We start from the raw sequence: 19,734 nt of genomic DNA on the forward strand, positions 1-19,734 counted from the left end.
AATTTTCTTTTTGTAAAATTTGATGAGTTCCTTAAGATCTGGTGCAGCAGGTGTGTATGGCATCACTGTCTATTAGGCTAATAAAGGTCCAGCTAATAAAGGTCCAGTCTATTAGGTCCAGTCGTGACCGGCTCTGGGGTTGCGGCGCTCATCTCGCTCTATTGGCCAAGGGAGCCAGTGTAGAGTTTCCAGGTCATGTGGCCAGCATGACAAAGCCGCTTCTGGAGAACCAGAGCAGCACATGGAAATACTGTTTACCTTCCCGCTATAGTGGTACCTATTTATCTACTTGCACTTTGAGGTGCTTTCGAACTGCTAGGTTGGCAGGAGCTGGGACCGAGCAACAGGAGCTCACCCCGTCACGGGGATTCGAACTGCCAACCTTCTGATTGGCAAGCCCTAGGCTCAGTGGTTTAACCCACAGCACCACCCACGTCCCAATTAGGTTAATAGCCATTGCCAAATTTTGCGCAGAAATTTCATGTGAAAGAGCAAGTGAGCAGAAAAACTAATAGCCATTGCCAAGTTATTTTTCACTGGTGGACTAGAAATATCTGAGAGTGTTGAACTTTTAAGTCAAAGTTAAGAAAGTTTGCAGGCAGATTTTTTCATGGTTAGCTGTTTCATGGATAATGCTGGCTCTCTGGTTTTAAACTGCCCCCATCTTTCAGGTTTTGACGTCTTCTTATGCTACATTTTAATTCTTAATTTTGTATCCCATCTTGAGAATCCCAACCAAAAAGCAAAATAATTGCTGAAATGAATAAAAATGTCAAATAGTCATAACAAAATTAATTCTGCATGGAAGGAGAGATTTGTCAGACTTTATACTGCCGAGAATTTCAGCAGCTGCACTTAAGTGCACAATGTAAAATACAATTATTAGCTGAGAAAGACACGGAGGAGCTAAAAAGTTGGATCATCTTTGCCAAAAGCAACTTTAGTATTAAGTTTGTCAAAATCAACATACCAAAGTGTGCTGAACCACTGCTACTTTTACTTTGTATAGAGGTACTGCATGTCTGGGTCCCGGGTTGTGCTGTGCCAGTTCGATTTACACTCCTGTGTAATTTCCTATAGGAAAGTTCATCATTGTCACTGTCATGTAGGGATGGTGTCCGAGGCCTAAAATGCCGCCATCTACATGATTTGATATTGACTAGTATTTGACTGAGGTCTTTAGAGAAAGATCTGTCCGAGGTATTTGTTTCTGAGGTATTGGCAAATTGATTGATTGACGAGTGTAGTTGTGAAGAAAGCATTTCTGAATCCAGCTGGCAAAATGCACTGTTGTTCTCCGAATATGCTCGGTCCAGTAGCACCCTAAAAATGGGAAGAAGGTTGTTTTTATAGTATACAAGCTGAAGTGAAATTTACAACCCAACCCCTTTTTATGGCAGCCACATGGGGGGAAAACAGCAGAAATAATAATTTGAGAATCTTGCCACAAAACTTTCCAAATCAACTGTTAATCCAACATTTGAAGGATAAAGAATACTGTTAAGGCCCATATGTGAAAGAGCAAGTGAGCATAAAAACTTAAGCTATTATTAAATAAATAAAGTCAATGTGATAAGATAACTTATTTCAACATTCAACATGTCACTTCTATTTGTAATAAAGTATTTTTAATGTAGTTCCTGGATCACCCTTTTGCTATCAGGTTTTCCACAATGCATTCTATAAACCTTTAAGAAATTACTGTAAAATTGCAATTAAAAGCACTGGCAGATCTACAGAATTCTTAATGGGCGAAAATGAGGACATAGTGTCTTTTGAAGACTTATTTACTACATTTGATTAGGAACTGAACAGGCAAAACAGAAAAGGAAGCAAAAGCACAAATTAAGTTAATAATTTTAGACAGCCTATGAGTCACAACCAACGATAAAGAGCTTGTTCAAATACAATGCCAAGCCATGATTTGGCACTATGTGAACAAGCTGGAGAATCTCATTGCACAAAATTTTCTGCTTCCTGATAACAGTTTATGGCAAATGAATTTGACTGTTCAGATGCAACGGCAGACCATGGTTTTCCTCAAACCATTTCTTGGGGCAGGGAATAGCAGCATGGGGGAAGGAATAGCCTGTAAGCCTAGTGTTACTCAAGCCTTGTTTATTTAGCACCAAACCATGGTTTAGCATTATGGCTTAGGCCTGTGCAAAGAAGAAGAAAAAATCAAGCATGCTTGAAAATATAGCTGTTTGATCATCATGTTTAATATTAAAGAAAATATGCACATATTTCACCAGTTTTAGACTGAGCTTGACTGCCTGCAGATTAAGTGACTTCACTTCAGGTTTAGCTGATGGTGGAAATAGTTTTATCTTAATTGCCTGAGACATGTTAAAAGATTTACAGAGCTTGCCAGCCCACTACTGGTAGAGAAGAATATCTGCATTCACAAATGAGGATCATTTTTCCCCATCGAGAAAGCAATTATTTCTATCCTCAAATGAGAGCCCCACTCCTTAAACACTTGAAGAGAGCGGGCTCGTGTTTTCTGACTGCCTAGGCAAGAGAGACAAAGTCTACTACCCCCCATATTTCGGTACATGGGAAAAGACTTGAGGAAGGACGCATCAGCAAGAGACGCACTCCAAGGCAACAACAATCTCTCAACTCTTAAGTACTGTCCAGTAAAGCACCAGTTGAATTCATTTCCTGAAAAGAGAATAAGACTCTCATCTCATGCTGTGCTTAGGGACAGCTGGAAGCAGCAAGAGAATTTTCTGAGTGTATCCCAAGCTTACTTTAATGAGAGTTGTTGACACACCAGCCCCTTTTCCTGAAGTGCTGAAAAAGGGGCCTAGACTGCTGATCACAGGGTTAGCAATCAAGGCCAGGCAATAACTTGTGGACTCCTCTTTCCCACCTCAATTCTTTCATTGCTCATATGCTTCCAAACTTTCCTGCAGCAGATGATTTAGAGGATTATCTTAACCAAGGTATATGTAAAAGTAAAAAAATCCTTTAAGGGCTAGTTTGTTTTTCAATTAAAAAATTATAAGCAAAACTAAAAGAACTTTATTGTACTGCCTTCACACTCTCACCAAAACATATTGAAACTTTATGTTAACCACCTTAAAGATAAATAAGCCTACCTTCCACCACGTCCAACCCGTCTACGTGAAAACCCAATGCACCGCTGGGGTACAGTAAGAGTTGTTAAGCAATATCTGTAACGCTCATCTCCTAACGTTCCCCCTTTAGGAGTACTCCACGGCCAGTCACCAGTTTGGTCTACATTCGGCTTGAAGAGAAAAGTTTGAGAACAAATGTTTTAGAATGCTACTTTCATTGTTAATATCAGTAATATTTGTTTGTAGAAACTCAAAACTTACAGCATAATACTGACAGCCTGCTTTCCTACGGAAAGCAAATGGACCATCAGGATCATTTTCTTCCTCAGCTTCAGAAGAACCAGATAAGACCTTTGAACACACAGGAAGAGAACACAGGTAAGAATCTGAGGGCACAATTCTAAACATCTCTATTCAGAATTAAGTCCCACTGAATTCAGTGTGCTTAGACACATGTAAGTGGTTACAGGATTACAGTCGAAAATATGAAAGTCATACTTGGGAAAGCGGTTCCTCATCAGAGCTGGGAAAGTCATATTGATTCATATCTTTAGCATTAAAGACTGGCAGTGCAGCAGGAGTTGTCTGTTGAGTAGCAGCAGTAGCCGAGGAAGGTACAACTTTGGGCTTCTTCTCATACTTTCTTTTGGGTCTTATAATGTCCGCTTTCTCTTGCTGCAAGAAGAAAATAGATAACCCATTGAGAAAAGGCTATAAAAAGTGCCTGGGCAACCAAACTATAATAAAAGTGGAATGATAAATGTTTATTAAATTTACTTTACACTTCAGTTATCTAGGATTCTAGACTTGGACTCTAAACATTTTGGCCCAATTTTAAAAAGCTGAATAAGTACATATATCTTCAGATTTAATCACCTTGTTGACTTTAAATTCCTTCAGTTCCATACTTTCTTGGTGTTTAAACTGAGTGCTATTAGGAACAGGAACAACAGGAATAGCATAAGTTGGCTTCATGGGCTGCCGCTGGGCCATTACCTCAGACACGATCTCTCCATTATAATCGCCCAAATTGTATCTGAAAAATATATTATAAAAAGCTGCTATAATTCTTTTTAAGCATTTAATACTTTAATATTTATGCCTACTCTTTGTGAAATCCTTTATTATCCAGTAAATACAAATATTATTTCATCTTACACAGACAAAATACTTCTATAGTCTTCCTCAACCTGTTGCCCCCAATATGTTTCGGACGACACCTATTGGCCATGCTGGCTGAGGCTCATGGGGAATTGTAGGCCAAAACATTAAAGGGGAACAGGTTGGGGAAAGCTGTTATAGAACACTACAACAGCTTCCAAAATTCTTAAGTCACAATTTCAGCAAATGGATTAGAAGTGAGGGAATTAGGTGGTACCGGTAAATGTTTATTTTCAGTCAGTATTATCTACCCAGCCAATATCACTGGATTAGTTCAAGAAAAGTAGATTATGACATGATGGTTTTTCTCAATTGATGCCACAAATGTCTACAACGGACACCATGCAACAAACTGAATTCCTTTAGCACTGAGAATAGTCCATTTCAAAGTGCTTCTATTACAAAATTTAATATATTTTCCTGAAGTTTCCAAGAAATCATCAACATGTACAACAGTTACAGAAACATGCCAGCCTCAAATCCCCTTTGCTCCTCTCTCTTTTTCACAATACGGTACTGCCTTCACTTCAGCCTCTCATCCATCAACAAATCAACATCTTTTTTAAAAAGAAGTATTTTTCTTCTCAGTTGGTATATAATTCTAGACATCTGCATTGTGCTTGCCTCAGTTTCAAAATTACAAAAGGTGTGCTTCAAAAAGATAGGAACCTGCCTCATACAAAGCCTGACTATTGGTGCATCTAGTAATGCTTGTTCTGCCCAGCAGAAGCTCGCGACTGTCTCTAGGCAGGAATCTTTTCTAGCCCTAACTGGAATTGTCAGGGATTGAATCGGGGTCAGTAACAATTTGTTAACCTTGTCCCCCTCAAAATAACAAGACTTATCAAAGATATCAAGCAAAAAGCATGTGAACTGGAGCAAACTATCTAAGAAGGAGCTACCGTTTTGTTCTTACACACTGAGAACCATAACTGGGGAAAATGTCAGGATGCATAATGCCACAAGTTTATGATTTGTAACCCCACGTTATTTCTCAACTTGTAAAAGGAAAGCTCATTAATATTGACTGGTTCTAGGTATAAACCAGCATTCCATCCAAGTGAAATTGTAACCAACTGATGAATACATTTGTCACTCACAGTCACTCCAACAAAGCAGGTGGCCTCTCATGAAAATATGGCATTGCTTTGTGACTAGAAGTGAGGTTCACTACCAGATTCATAATGTTAAATAACAGTACTAAGATACAAATAGTGAACATGCAAAAAAGAGCTGCATTTAAGAAGACTTTCCATACAGAAAAAGCTACCTACCCTATGACAGAGTTAGACCTTTATGATATTGCAGTGCGGTCCTAACCATGTCTACTTGAAAGTAAGTCCTCTTGTTTTCAATGGAGCTTACTACCAAGTAAGTAAGGTTAGGACTAGAAAGTTAGCTAGAAACTTTTTTAAAAATAAATAAATAGAACATTATCTCTATTCTTTGTATTTAATAGCAATATTAACAATACTTTTTTTAAAAAAAAAAATCAATAGACATTCTTTACCTCTTTTCCATAATTTCCAGTGTTAAATGCAGTAACTCCCTCTTACTTTTTTCCCGTCTCTTTATCATCTCTAGAATTGTTACTGCACGACTCAAATCCCGACGCAGCTTAAGCATCTTTTCATATGATGCCTCATCATTTTTTCGATTCTGCAAAATAAATAAATAGTCACACAGACCACAAAGACACCTGCATTTTTATAAACACAAACACAAACTCTTCTGGGCCATAACACTATCCATTATCCTTATTTCTCTTGCAGAGGCAAGCTCTAAATAGTGTTCAAAGAGGTCATATAAATATAAACACACTCACTTTACGAGTCTGCATCTTTTCTGTTCGCCTTCTAAATGCAACGTAAGGATCATTTGTACTGGAACCATCACGCTTCTCCTGTTTTACTGCTGGGATAAGAGATGGACCTCGACAGTTTTTCCTCTTTTTAATCCAGTACTCATATACTTCTCTAATCAGTTCATCATCTTCTTTCAAGAGTAGCTTGGCCTCCTGCAGGCTGACTGGCTAAAAGTAAAACACAAGTGTGTCACTTTTGTTACATTTATTTATTTTGCAACAGTTGTAACAGTTTCAAACAGTGATGTGGAGCCAGCATTTCCTGACTCGGACCGTACTTTACTTTTTATGTAGAAAACGTTTTCATTTCATAGAGTTGCATGCAATGTTAGCTCTACTCTGAGTAGACCCAATGAGATTAAAATTAATGGGCCTAGATCAGATGTATCCATCTATCGGGTTTCTCTAAGAAGAACTTTGTTGGATACAACCCATATGTTCATTAGTAACAATGAATATATGTCAAATGTAAATGCATTATTAGGCAAATTTCTCAGATTCAACGTTTTTAGTTATTTAATAAATACAAGTAAAACAAACAGGGCAGGGATGGGAAACTGTTACCCTCCAGTAGTTGTTGGGACTCCAATGCCCAGCAGCCCCAGTCAAGATAATAGTTGGGGATGCTGAGAACTGGCTAAACAACATCTGGAGGGCATCAGGTTCCCCCACCCTGCTCTAGAACACCATAAAATTTTCTGATGCAAGCTCTAAACATTTTCAGTTGAAAATTAACATATGCAAATTTGCTTAAGATTTTCTTTTAAATTCAAAATTTTCTAGCAAACCTACATAAATGCTTTCAAGTATCTGAAACAATGCTATACCTGCTGACCACTGCCTTTTTCCAGCCGATCTATCATTTCTTCAAATTGCAAAGGAGAAATATCAATCTTTTTCTTCAGCTTATTCACAAAGGCCTCATCTTCTGAATCCAAGTCATAGTCTGGCTGCTCTGCATCCAAACTAAAAGCTGGAGGGGGAAAAGTATGTTTTATGCTTTTGTTCTCAGGTGTTCTGGGGAGAAAAGAGGTAAGGCAGGGTAGACGGCTATTTGGACATTGGCCAAATTGGGGTATAATGCTCAAGCATAATTAAGCATCACATGAACAGGCCTTGTTTCCTTCCAGGCCTACACTTCACCCTCACTTCTCCCATATCTAGGCTTAAAATAATTATGATTAGTTTCAAAACAAATGAACTTCAAACCATGGGTTATAACGCTGGCCCACTGAACCTAATCAGTTAGTGTTCAGCCACAATTCCAGTCTAAATGAAAATGTTTTATGACATACCTTATGGGTCAACAGCAAACTAAGGCCCATGGGCCAGATCAGGCCCAATTGCCTTCTGGATCCAACCCACGGATGGTCCGGGAATTTGCTGTGTGGATTGCCAGCACACATTTTCTTTCCCTCTCCCTCCCATGGCAGTGCCTCCACCTCCTCCCTCCCTCCTCCTGGCTTCTCCCTGCCCTGCCTAGAGGAGAAAGGGGACTGGGCTTTGTTGGTGCCAGCAGCAGCAGCAGCAGCAGCACTCGAGCAGCCGCCATTTAAAGCAGCCCCTCTCTGGAGCCCTTTTGCACGACACTCATTGTCCCTCCGCCATCCCCTGCTGCTTGCAAGACACAGGTAAGCAGCTACCGGGCTCATGGTGCTCTTGCATCATTTTCCTTTTCAAAATATAGTCCGGCACCCCACAAGATCTGAGGGACAATGGACCAGCCCCCTGCTGAAAAAGTTTGCTGACCCCTGCCTTATACCATGTCAAACCATTATTCCATTTAGCTCTTTACTGTAATCAGTGACAACTCACTGCTGCAACTCACAGAGGTTTCAGACAGAAGTCTTTCCCACCTCTGCCTGGAGATGCCACTAACTGATACTGGAACATTTTGAAAGCAAAGCCTGTGGTTTAAACTATGGTGCTTCCATACTGAGCTGTGGCCATGAGAGAGGGAGCTAGGTTTGCTCATGCAGTTGTTAGCCATCGTATTGTTATGTCTGAACATAATGTTTCAGGAGCTTTAAAAAGAGATTACCGTATTTTCCGGCTTATAAGACTGGGCGTATAAGACGACCCCCAACTTTTCCAGTTAAAATCTAGAGTTTGGGATATACTCGCCATATAAGAAATACGACCCGGTGTATAAGACGACCCCCGGCTTTTGAGAAGATTTCCCTGGGTTAAAAAGTAGACTTATACGCAGAAAAATACAGTAGTTCAGTTTAAGTACTGGTTTTTACGGAGACCAAGTTAAAATAAATATCCTCTTTTAAAAGGTCAATTTCAATTTAGAAATCTGCATACATGTTCCTGTAACATGGAATACTAACACAATTTTCTTTACAGCGTCCTGACAATGTCGACTTGGGATAACTGGCCTACAGTACTTTCTTGTCAAGTTATACAAAAATTTAATTAAAACCGTATCCTGAAATGACTATAGGCAGAAGTCTTGTAATGTGGACTTCACCCACTGAATCAATTAGGCACGAAGAGCTGATTATTTGCATCATCTTAAGTATGATACTCTGAACTCTAGATACTTTCTCCAAGTCAGAAGCAAAAAAGGAGTTATAGTGCATTCTTGAGACTATAAAATTATGCTGGAAGCAAAATGGAAAATTCCCAGGCTCACTGGTTGCCTGCCCCTATAGTAGCAGAAGCTAAACAACTAAGGACACTTGTGTATGTGTGGTGGCGGTAAATAATCCCAGGAGACAACTCTACTCTATCAACCATAGTTGAATCACACACACTCACAGAGGTGGTCAATAGTTTGTCTCCAATAGGAAAAAGCAACACCACATTAGGGTTCCTTAGAAACAGTGGTAGGTTTACGCATAACAAACATGCTACTTTTCTGGAAACCACTGTAGTTGTGCTAACAGACAAATCACCCTAATTTCAGATACTTACAGTAAAGTTAAGACAAATATAACTACCGTTCACCTGCCTTCAATGAACACCACACACACACACACACACACCCTGCAAATCCAAATCTTTTTCCAGTGAAGCCTGGAAATTTATTATTGCAGAAGGTGCAAGGTTTATCAATCTACAGGAAAACAAGATTTTATATCATTGGCCTGCCCCTCAAAGGATTGAAGCCACAACATTCTGTACTAGCTATGGTTGCTGAACAATCATAGGAAACTCCACTGAGTAAAGAACAGCAATTTATCCTAGTTCTCATGCTTTGGGGAAGAGAAGCAATCAACATGAGAGATATCAATGAAAACGGATTCTCTGGCCAAAAGCACTCCCAGGGAAACAGACCTGCTCTTTCACAGCAATTCAATGCATCAATTACAACTATACATTCAAGATCACTTACCCCACCCCCAACACAGCTTTAGTTTTACCTGTGTTCAATACCAGATTATTCACCCAATCCAAACCAAGGTAAACTTGAGACACCTCTTACAATGCCAACCACTGCACCCAAAATCAAATGGGAATGTAAAACAGAAGTGGGCATAATCAATGCTGGGAAACCTCACCCTAGTCTACGTTTCTCAACAGTTCATTTATAAGATGCCAATTATGAAGTAGCTCCACTCCTATATGACATTTCTCATTCTCCTGCGCTGTCTTCTGTGACCAGACATGATAATACTTTCTTGCAAGTACAGTGGTACCTCAGTTTTCGAACGTCTCCGCTGACAAACATTTTGGTTTTCAAACGCCATAAACCCAGAAGTAAATGCTTCGGTTTTCAAAAACACCTCAGAAGTCAAATGTGCCACGTGGCTTCCGCTGAGCGCAAGATCCTGAGGCCTAGCTGTTGGCTATCGAGTTTTTGGTTTTCGAACGTTTCAGAACTCAGACGGTCTTCCAGAACGGATTAAGTTGGAAAACCGAGGTACCACTGTATATTACTTTAGTCAATGAAAACTGTTTATCATTACTGGAGTCAATATTTAAAATTTATAGTTTCTGCCAAATTATTTTAGTATGCAATATTGTGTAATAAAAAAGTAAAGTATTAACATTGTTTTGAGAAAGTAAATTTCAAGGTATCACAGCACCTTTTGTCATCTTGAAACTACAAACTCACAAAGTTACTTTTCCAGAAAGCAAGAGTAAGGATGTCACTGCCCAAGAAACCCAAACCAAAGTCACCTGTGGAGTTTAGATGTAGAGATATACTCACGCTGTATGTGAATAAGCTGCTTTGGCATCTTAAATTCTCCAGGGTATATAGATTCATAATAAGCAATATTACTTTCCGCTTCCGGGACTGGTATAACCATATTATCCCTCTTCTCGCCATATACCTGCTGTGCTGAAATGGCCCGCTGGAGATGATGTTCCTAAAATTAGAAGAGGAAAAAGACAGAAAAGTTGAAAACCACAATGCACATTATTTATTATTATTATTATTATTATTATTATTATTATTATTATTATTGGGGTATTTTAAATTTCTTAAAACTGCCTCTTTGAAAAAAGTCCCCTCAATGTGAGAAAATACAAGCATTACTTTTGTCAAAAATTCTACCATTAAGATTTACAGGTTATACGAATTTACAGTATGTTAAACTCACAATTACAGGATTAGTAAGTAACTAGGAACAGCACAAAGCAAGTCAAAATCTGTCACTAATAGTAGCAAAAGACCACCACCACTACCAACAGCAACAAAAGAATTAGCTAATAAGTTGGCCAAGTCCATTTTTTAAATATTTTTTATTTTGTTTATTGGTTTACTGTGCTTGTTGATATAGTCTTTTAAAGAGGAAGGTAAAAATTTTCATCTCTCAAGTGAAACTGTCTTAACAGTTACTAAAGTAACCAAATAATCATAGGATCAACAGGGTGGGTTAGTGCAGATGTTTTGATGGCTCTCTTCTAAACAAAATAAGGAAACTGGTGGCCAGCCTCTCAAAACTTCTCCTCTCCAACCCTTCTCCTTCCTGGAGCAAAACTGACCTTCTCTCACCCTTAACTATAATTAAGTAAACCATCAACCTTCATGCCCACTGTAGACAAGGTGGAAATTTGCTCTATAGAGAGAAGGGAGGACACATTAAAAAGGCTGGTTCCCATTTCCTGTAAGCTATAGTTAGAGATCTTGTGTTCAAATGTAGTTCCCAGTTCTTCAGACTATGGCTCAAAGCAGCCTTCCCCAGCCTGACACTTTCCAATATTTTGGACTACAACTACAGAAACTGCAGAACTGTGAGTTGAACCCCATAAAAACAGGATTTTTTTCCCTTTGCAAGGAAACTCAGCAACGTTGAGCTGATCCTTAAAAATAGAGCTTTCCCCCCTTTGCAAAAAAAGATGCACAACTCTGAGCTGACCCCGCCCCCCAAAAATGGGGCTTTTCCCATTTGCAAAAAAAGCTGCACAACTTTGAGCTGATTGTAAAAAAATATATGGAGCTTTCCCCCTTTGCAAAAGAGGCTTCCTCAAATATTTAATTTTTTTGGGGGGGGGGGCAAAGACACCTAGCCCTCTAGGTGTTGGCTGCTATGCCTAGGACAATTCAAGAAAGCAAAATATATATTTTTTCTTGTTTTCCTCCTCTAAAAACTAGGTGCATCCAATGGAGCGAAAAATACGGTCAACTCAAATGCCCTGATCTTTGTTTCTACTGACTACAAGAAGCACTTCTGCCTTGTCTGGGTTAAGTTACTTTGTTCACCCTCATCCAGTCCATTACTTATATCACACACTAATTCAGAATATCAGCCTTGGCTTGTGATGAGGAGAAAACAATTTGCTGTAGTTCATAAGCTGACAATACTGAACTCCAAAGCAAAGCCCCGGCCAACTTCCCCCTTAGGTTTCAGGCAGACTGGTCAAATAGAATGAAAAAATCAATAGAAACCTGTGGAAAACCACACACTAGTGACCAAGCTGTCTAACAGGAGTTACCCTGCACCACTTCTGATACCAAACCACCACTAAACAGTGCCAGCTGCTCCATTACAGCTAGGCGTTCCAGAAGGATATAAAAGATAATCATTCTGAAAGCTAGGTGATCCAGCAGAACCTTATAGAGATGCATTCTCCAATGGGTCAGATATCAGGACCTCACCTGTCCTCAAAAAATTCTCAAAGCTTATAGACAAAAGCTCTGAGATTACAAGCTGCTTTAGTACCCTTAGGTGCAGCTCATCAGGCCCCAGGAATCTGAATTTATGTAGTTAGGTTTCCCTTACCACCTCTTTTCCTATATTGGACTGAAGCTCCCTACTCAGAGTAGTAGGCCCACTGAAGTAAACAGACATGATCAGCTATCATTAACTTAAATAGGTCTAATTAAAAAGAAAATTCAATTTGTAAATATTGTAAATACTGACTGAATAAATTGAATTCTTAATACTAAATACGATCATTTAATGGCAAATCAAGCTATAGATACATTTTGCATTCTGTAAGAATCCTTAAGTATCAAAGTGGCCTTTGATCTGTAAAGGATGCTAATGTTGAAATACATAATGGTACAAGAATATAGAAAACTTTGACAGATTCTTCTGTGTTGAAAAACAATTCAAAATGTTTCTTACACATCATGTTTTTCCACATGCTCATAACCTGCAAGGTGGAGTAGTTCTTCAAGAATTGAGAATTAAATACCAAAGGATTTCAAAACATTCAGGACTCCTGACGAGTAGAGACTTGTATTTTGGCTAGTACCCAAGTACAACAGTTTATTTAAAACAAATAACTTCACATTAAAGCATGGGTGTCAAACACAAGGCCCGGGGGCCAAATCCGGCCCGCCAGACCTCGTCATGTGGCGCGCCGAGCGCCCCAGCCAGCGGGACCCAGCAGCGGGACCTTGCTGCTGAAGCGCCGCGCCGACAAAGCGCCGACAAACAGCTGGGGCCTGGGGGGGTTGAAAGGCGGCTGGAGCAGTGCTGCATGGAGCACCCCGAGCCACAGCAGGAGAAGGAGGAGGTAGCTTGCCAGGTCAGCGCCCAGCAGCGCCGCACGGAGAGTCCCGATCCTCTGCGACGCAGCAGTGCTCTGTAGCACTTTGAATCCTCCTCCTCCTGCCACGGCTCGGCGCCTGGAAACGGCTGCTGCTGCTGAAGCACAGACAAAGCACCCAGCAGCGCCGCGTGGAGGAGCAGGAGGATTCAAATTGCAGCCAGCAGCAGCAACGCTCCCAGAGACTCAGGGCGCTCTGCGCACGCTTCTGGGTGCCGACCCAAGCCTCTGGGAGCCGGCAGGAGGAGGAGGAGGCTTGCCGGGTTGTCACCCAGCAGCGCGCGCGGAGCGCCCCGAGTCTCTGGGAGCGTTGCTGCTGCTGGCTGCCGGAGGCTAGGGGCGCTCTGCGCGCGCTGCTGGGTAACGACCCAGCAAACCTCCTCCTCCTCCTCCTGCCGGCTTCCTGAGGCTTCGGGGCGCTCTGCGCGCGCTGCTGGGTAACGACCCAGCAAACCTCCTCCTCCTCCTGCCGGCTCCCAGGGGCTTGGGTTGACACCCAGCAGCACACGCAGAGCACCCTGAGCCTCATTCAAACCAACTTTAAAGGAGAACACATTTTTTTAAAAAAAAAATCAGCAGTAACATGGTCATAAAACCACATCTAAAAAGTCTGGGGTAATACAACGTTTTCACCTGGTACCAAAAAGAAGAAAAAAAGACTCAGGTCCAGATGAACCTCTGCGCGTGCTGCTGGAACCACTTGCAGTAATAATAATAAAAAGACACCCACCGAAAATAAGCCACCCTGTGTTTTTTTGAGGAAAAAAAGTTATAAGACGGTGTCTTAAAAAAGGGAAAACATGGTAGGATGCTGCTTTATACTTCTGGCCCTTAAACCCTGGAACCAGGAGAACCTCAGCCAGTCCCTTTGGTGAAGGGTGGTGGCTCACTGGCAGAACATCTGTCCTGCATGCAGAAGGACCCCAGCATCTCCAGGTACTAGTAGCTCTGCAAAGCTCCTGCATGAAACCCTAGCGAGCCTCCACCACCCAGTGCAGTTACCAAAAAAATCATTTTTCAATAAATTGTACAATAATTGTACATTTGAATATCTACTTGCCATTATTCTGACTATGTTAGTTATTACTTACATTATTACAAAAAGCAGTAATAACTGAATGCAGTGACAAAAATTTATGATAATAAAGATAATAAAGAGTGGACACATAGTCCTACAGATACTAGCGGCCCTTTGAGGGTGACCAAACTACTGATGCGGCCCCCGATGAATTTGAGTTTGACACCCCTGCATTAAAGTAAGAACAACCATATACTGTAGAGTAAAAATAGTACCAGTCACAATCAAGGCATCTAATCACCTTAAGAGCTAAAAAACAGTAAGGATTGTTTGTAACGGGAACACTCAAGTGTTGTTACTCTCCCCATCACAGAATGGTTAATCCTGCACATGCTCCTAGAGCAGAGGTGGGGAACCTTTTTGGCTCTATGGGACCGGTCCTTATCAGGAGCGGTCTTACAGGCCATATTTTACAGGTGAATGGGGCCACCCACCTGCCAATCACATGGCTTTGCAAGTGAGAAGGGGGCAGATGCTTCAAACAGCACTTTTGAGAAGCCCTTTACAGAAGCTCCTACAGTCCAATTTCAGCTAGGAGCATGGGGGCTTCAAAAGTACTTCTCAAAAGTGCTGTTTGAAACAGATCACAGAAATCTCTCCCCATCCTGCCATAACACCCGCATGCAGGAGAAGTGCAGGAGCTGCTTCACACAGCACTACAGAGGCGCTTTGATCTCCTCTCATCAGGGGAAGAGCAAGGATTAAATCCTGCTGCCTTGAATGTGCATATTCAAGGCAATTCTTTTCCCTACTGGGAACAGGGCACATTGCCAATGCAGGATTTACCGCTGTTAATGTTGCCAGTGATATTGGCTGGTGGGCAGGTGAGTATGGTTTGAGGAAAATAGCCCTGTGGTCCAACTTGCCACCCCCCACCCCCCCAGACAAGCCAAGGTTTGCCTGCAGGTTGAAGGTTTTCCACCCTTGTTCTAGACCAGGGTGGTTCAACTTTTACTATCAAGTGGGTCGCAATAGTACTTTGACATAAAGCATGCGGGCCACACACTGCCTTGTCACATGGGGAGCAAGGCCAAATTTGACCCCCCCAACCCTTGTACTACCTTCTCAAAGCCAACTAAGCAAGGCACCAGGCTTTAGGAAGGAGGCACGAGACTCTGTCAGGGTCCTAGAGCCCTCCCACTTCCTTGCCAAAGCTGGAAAAGCACTTTGAGGAGGAGGCCGGAGGACTCTAGGAGCCTCTCAGAGCCTCCTTCCCAATGCCAAGTGCCTCACTTAGCTGGCTCTGGGAAGGCAGCCCAAGGGTTCCAAATGTTGCTGAGGGCTGCCAGAAAAGGCCTTGAGGGCTGCACTGGATCACCCTGTCCTAGACCAACCAAGCAGCCAGCAAATAATATAACTAACTACAAGTACAGCCAACAATTCTACAGCAGAGTTTTATCGTATCACCAGTCCAGTGAAATACACTGATCCACTATAACATTTGTGTTAACATACACCAAGATATAGGTAGGTAGCCGTGTTGGTCTGAGTCGAAGCAAAAAATAAAAAAATTCCTTCAGTAGCACCTTAAAGACCAACTAAGTTTTTATTTTGGTATGAGCTTTCGTGTGCATGCACACTTCTTCAGATACACTTGAAACAGAAGTCAGACCCTTATGTATGGATTCTTATATGATTATGCATGATCAAGCTTTCTTTAGCGCCTCAGCCCTTGCTTTTTCCCCGCAGGACCAATTGCAGTCATCAGCAGTCGTTAACAGCCATCTACAGGTTCACCACTCCCATCAGCCCATCACCCATTCCCACCCACCCACCCACCCTCTGTATATACATAAGGGTCTGACTTCTGTTTCAAGTGTATCTGAAGAAGTGTGCATGCACACGAAAGCTCATACCAAAATAAAAACTTAGTTGGTCTTTAAGGTGCTACTGAAGGATTTATTTTTTAATTTTTGATACACCAAGATAGAATTGCTACCGTCTCCCTTAACATGGCAGGGACACAGGTGGTGCTGTGAGTTAAACCACAGAGCCTAGGGCTTGCTGATCAGAAGGTCAGCGGTTCGAATCCCCGTGACGGGGTGAGCTCCCGTTGCTCGGTCCCAGCTCCTGCCAACCTAGCAGTTGCAAGTAGTCAAAGTGCAAGTAGATAAATAGATAAATAGGTACCGCCACAGTGGCAAATATTAAACCAGACAGACAGAAAGCATGCTTTATGATCTCTTAATATGCGGGAACGTATTTCCCAGGAGGAGGCTCATGTTAAGGGAAGTCATTAGTGAGTAGCACAGACTTTGCTCTGTCTTCTAAAAGAAGTCAGTCATCTATCCATGAGGACCTCTTGCAAGATGTCTAATAGATAAATAGGTACCGCCACAGTGGGAAGGTAAACGGCGTTTCCATGTGCTGCTCTTGCTTTGTCATGCGGGCCACATTACCTGGAAGCTGTACGCCGGCTCCCTCGGCCAATAACGTGAGATGAGCACCGCAACCCCAGTCGGTCACGACTGGACCTAATGGTCAGGGGTCCCTTTACCTTTTTCCTTAACATGACACATGATGAACCTGATATAAGAAACAATCCCACACTGTTTCTACCAGGAATGAAAATTTAAGATTCCCTTTTACCGGTAATTCAAATCCCCTCAAGAGCTTAACACTGAGTCTCTTTGTGATAGCTTCTCAATTTAAAGCAAAACATATTGCAATTGAAGTATTTTCAGAAACAAATCCAAGGCTTCTCACCGCTCCACCCAATATAAGATAGTGTGTCAGAGTACGGTATATATATTTTTACTTTCCAGAAGAAAAACTGATTGGCAATGTTAATGCCTCCAATGCTTACTTCTAAGAATCATCTTGAAAGGCAGTATTTTTTATAGCCAGAGGGACAGATCAGTCTATTTCTGGTCCTTACCAATTTTATATGTGTTAACTCATAAGTCTGTTTAGTTTAGTTTCTTCATTAAGTCGAGGGGGGGGGAATGTATTTAAATACAAGAGGGTGTGGAACCGTTTTCTGAAGGCCACAGTTCCATCTTAGTAACCTTTGGAGAAATCACATGTGGGCAGTGCCGGAGGCAAAAATGGGTAAAGCAGCAAATGTAAATTTTACCTTTGTACAGTAGGCTACTTTCTTGACACACACCCTTTACCCAGGCAACCAAGAGGCATTAACAGAGTTCAATGATACATTTCACCCAGGCAAAACACACTTAAGGAGGATATAAAGGAGGGATAGTGAGTAGTTTGGTCTGGGGCGAAAACCAAGGGGTCAGACAGAGAGGGCTGGAGGGGCAGCTTGGGCCCCTAGGATTACAGTTCCCAGTCCCTGAAATATGGATGATTACTTATATATTATGTGCATTTTCCCACAAAGTATGTACGTTATCCCAATGTATTAATTTCTAAACAAGTTTTGTCCTAAAATGAGCATTTCTAACACCTTTTTGTTTTGTTTTTGAGCCAAGAAACAATTGCAAAAGAAGTGTAAAATGTATAGGATAATTAGGTTCCAACCTGTGTGTTAGTCTGGGAGGTACAAATGAAGACCAAACAAAACTCTCCTCCGTACATATATAGCAGGGGTGGGGAACCTCTGATCCATGGATCAAATTTGACCCACCAGCCCTCCTCATCTGGCCCACAAGGCCATTTTGCTCAAACCACACTCACCTGTGGACAACCACCTGTCAAAGTTAGTCCACAGGGTGGAGCAGATAAAAGATCTAGATTCTAGGCTCCTAGGCCTAAAAGGCTCTCCACTCTGCTATACAGCAGTATGTCCAACCGGTCGATCGTGATCTACCTGTCAATCGTGGTGTGCCCCTGGTCAATCACATGATTATCAATCTCCCCCCCCCCCAAATAAAATAAAATAAAATAAAAAGAAAGCTCAACAACTTTTGGCTCCTCCCCAAAAGCTCAATAACTTTGGCTCCTCCCCAAAAGCTCAACAACTTTGGGTTCCCCCAAAAAAGCTTTTTAATAGTGGGAGTAGATCGCAGTCGCTTGTGAGTTGGACATGCCTGCTATACAGGATTTATCCAGTTCCACAAGTAAGCATTAAACCTTGCACCCTGGTGCAAGTGACCTTTACAACTTTAGGCCTAAGGCCTAAGAACAAAACTGCAGAAAGGCTAATGCAAACACATCCCACTAGGTGGAGAAACAACAGATGTATTTCAAGGGGCATGTTGTCAGTGAATGATGCTTACAAATTTGACCCCTGGGCATTACTAGATAATAGTGTTTCTAATTGTAGCTGTTGGTATTAGTTATTATAACTTAGTCTTCATTGTGCAATTTTAGATTTGTAATTGTGAACCACCACATGAAAGCACAGCAAAAATGTATTAAAGAAAAATACGAGGATTAGCTGTTGCTGAGGTCTTGGAACATACACATCCACTGGTTCCACATATGGAAATTTTAGGTTTGGAGCTCTGTATGGCAGATCTGTTATCAGAAACAGTATCTCTTCAAGACAATATAGATGCACACAGTGGAGTGATTTTTATTTTATTTTAAGCAAGTATAGTAGAGGGGTAATATTTTAGACAGAAATAAGGCTTCTTCAGAACACAGGTTCTCAATCTACAGTGTCTCAAGACTGATGAAAGATGACTGGTGGCTGTGTCCATTACTTTTAGCTCTCACAAATCTTTGCTCTTAATTGTCAGTCTTGAATTATGGCAGAATTGAATTAAAAAGTAGGGGAAGGGTTTTTTAAAAGAAATCCATGAGGGCAACTCTCCCCAATCTTAGCCAAGCCATGCCTTCACAGTCTTTTTAAAAACAGTAGCTGCAACAGCCATCACAGAAGTTAAACAGGAAGACTTCACTGTAATTCAAATATTGATTAGTTATTTGGTATTAAGGAAGATCTTGAATGCAAAGCAAGAAGTCAGATACTCAAAATAAACTGTTCCAGTGACATAGCTGCCTAGAGCAATTAAAGCACAGACACCTACAGGGGCCAGTGAGAACTGGAAAAGGGCTCGTGGCAGAAGTTGGCAAGAAAAATAAAAATGATATATGGAAAAAGAGACAAGTGGTGGAGAGATTATTTGAACCCTCCTGCCTCATTTTTCTTGGGACAGATTAAGGCATTCCATGGACACTTATGTGGGAATATGTGCCACAGAACACAATGGGGGTGGGGGTAATAATATATCCTGCCTTTCCTCCAAGGAGTCCCCCCCCTCCCCAATTTTATGCTCACAACAACCCTGTGAGGTAAGTTAGGCTGAGGATCAGTGGCAGGCTAAAGCTCACTCAGGGAGCTACATGGTTGAGTGTGGGTCTCCCATGTCCAGCAGCCTAATCACTATACCACACTGTCCCTTTCAAGCAAATAAAGCAAGGACTGGGACACCACCTCCCTTTTTCTGCACTGCTGGAAGTGGCTCATAGCACCATAAGACTTTATGCCAAAATACTTAGGAGTTTGTTATAAAGCAAGCACTCTATTCTGCATGCTCAAATAGAATGTTAATACATTATGCCAATACATTCAGAAGAGTTTCATGATCCTATCAAGACAGAACAAGATCTCCCAACAAGTTTTCCTTTATAAAAATTTATATACTGGTACTCCTATTCTAAACACTGTATTAAAGGTAAAGGGA

At 41.4% G+C, this 19,734-nt stretch overlaps 1 protein-coding gene across 5 annotated transcripts in view; it reads right to left on the reverse strand.

The window, feature by feature from the left end:
- Positions 1–19,734, reverse strand: part of EPC1 (enhancer of polycomb 1) — a 55,449-nt gene that overhangs the window by 15,013 nt on the left and 20,702 nt on the right. For all 5 annotated transcript variants that reach the window (XR_015946468.1, XM_035128875.3, XM_035128873.3 and 2 more), the window contains 9 exons: positions 10,274–10,433; positions 6,939–7,084; positions 6,073–6,279; positions 5,758–5,906; positions 3,963–4,122; positions 3,585–3,761; positions 3,348–3,437; positions 3,108–3,256; positions 971–1,323 (listed from right to left, as the gene is read on the reverse strand). Coding sequence is in view for 4 of the 5 variants with exons in the window: in XM_035128875.3 (XP_034984766.3) it covers positions 971–1,323; positions 3,108–3,256; positions 3,348–3,437; positions 3,585–3,761; positions 3,963–4,122; positions 5,758–5,906; positions 6,073–6,279; positions 6,939–7,084; positions 10,274–10,433 (1,591 nt within the window). In the remaining variant the exon portion in view is untranslated. The remainder of the gene's footprint in view (positions 1–970; positions 1,324–3,107; positions 3,257–3,347; positions 3,438–3,584; positions 3,762–3,962; positions 4,123–5,757; positions 5,907–6,072; positions 6,280–6,938; positions 7,085–10,273; positions 10,434–19,734) is intronic.

This window comes from Zootoca vivipara, chromosome 11 (assembly GCF_965207765.1).
Source record: "Zootoca vivipara chromosome 11, rZooViv2.hap1.1, whole genome shotgun sequence".
Taxonomy (NCBI): Eukaryota; Metazoa; Chordata; class Lepidosauria; order Squamata; family Lacertidae; genus Zootoca; species Zootoca vivipara.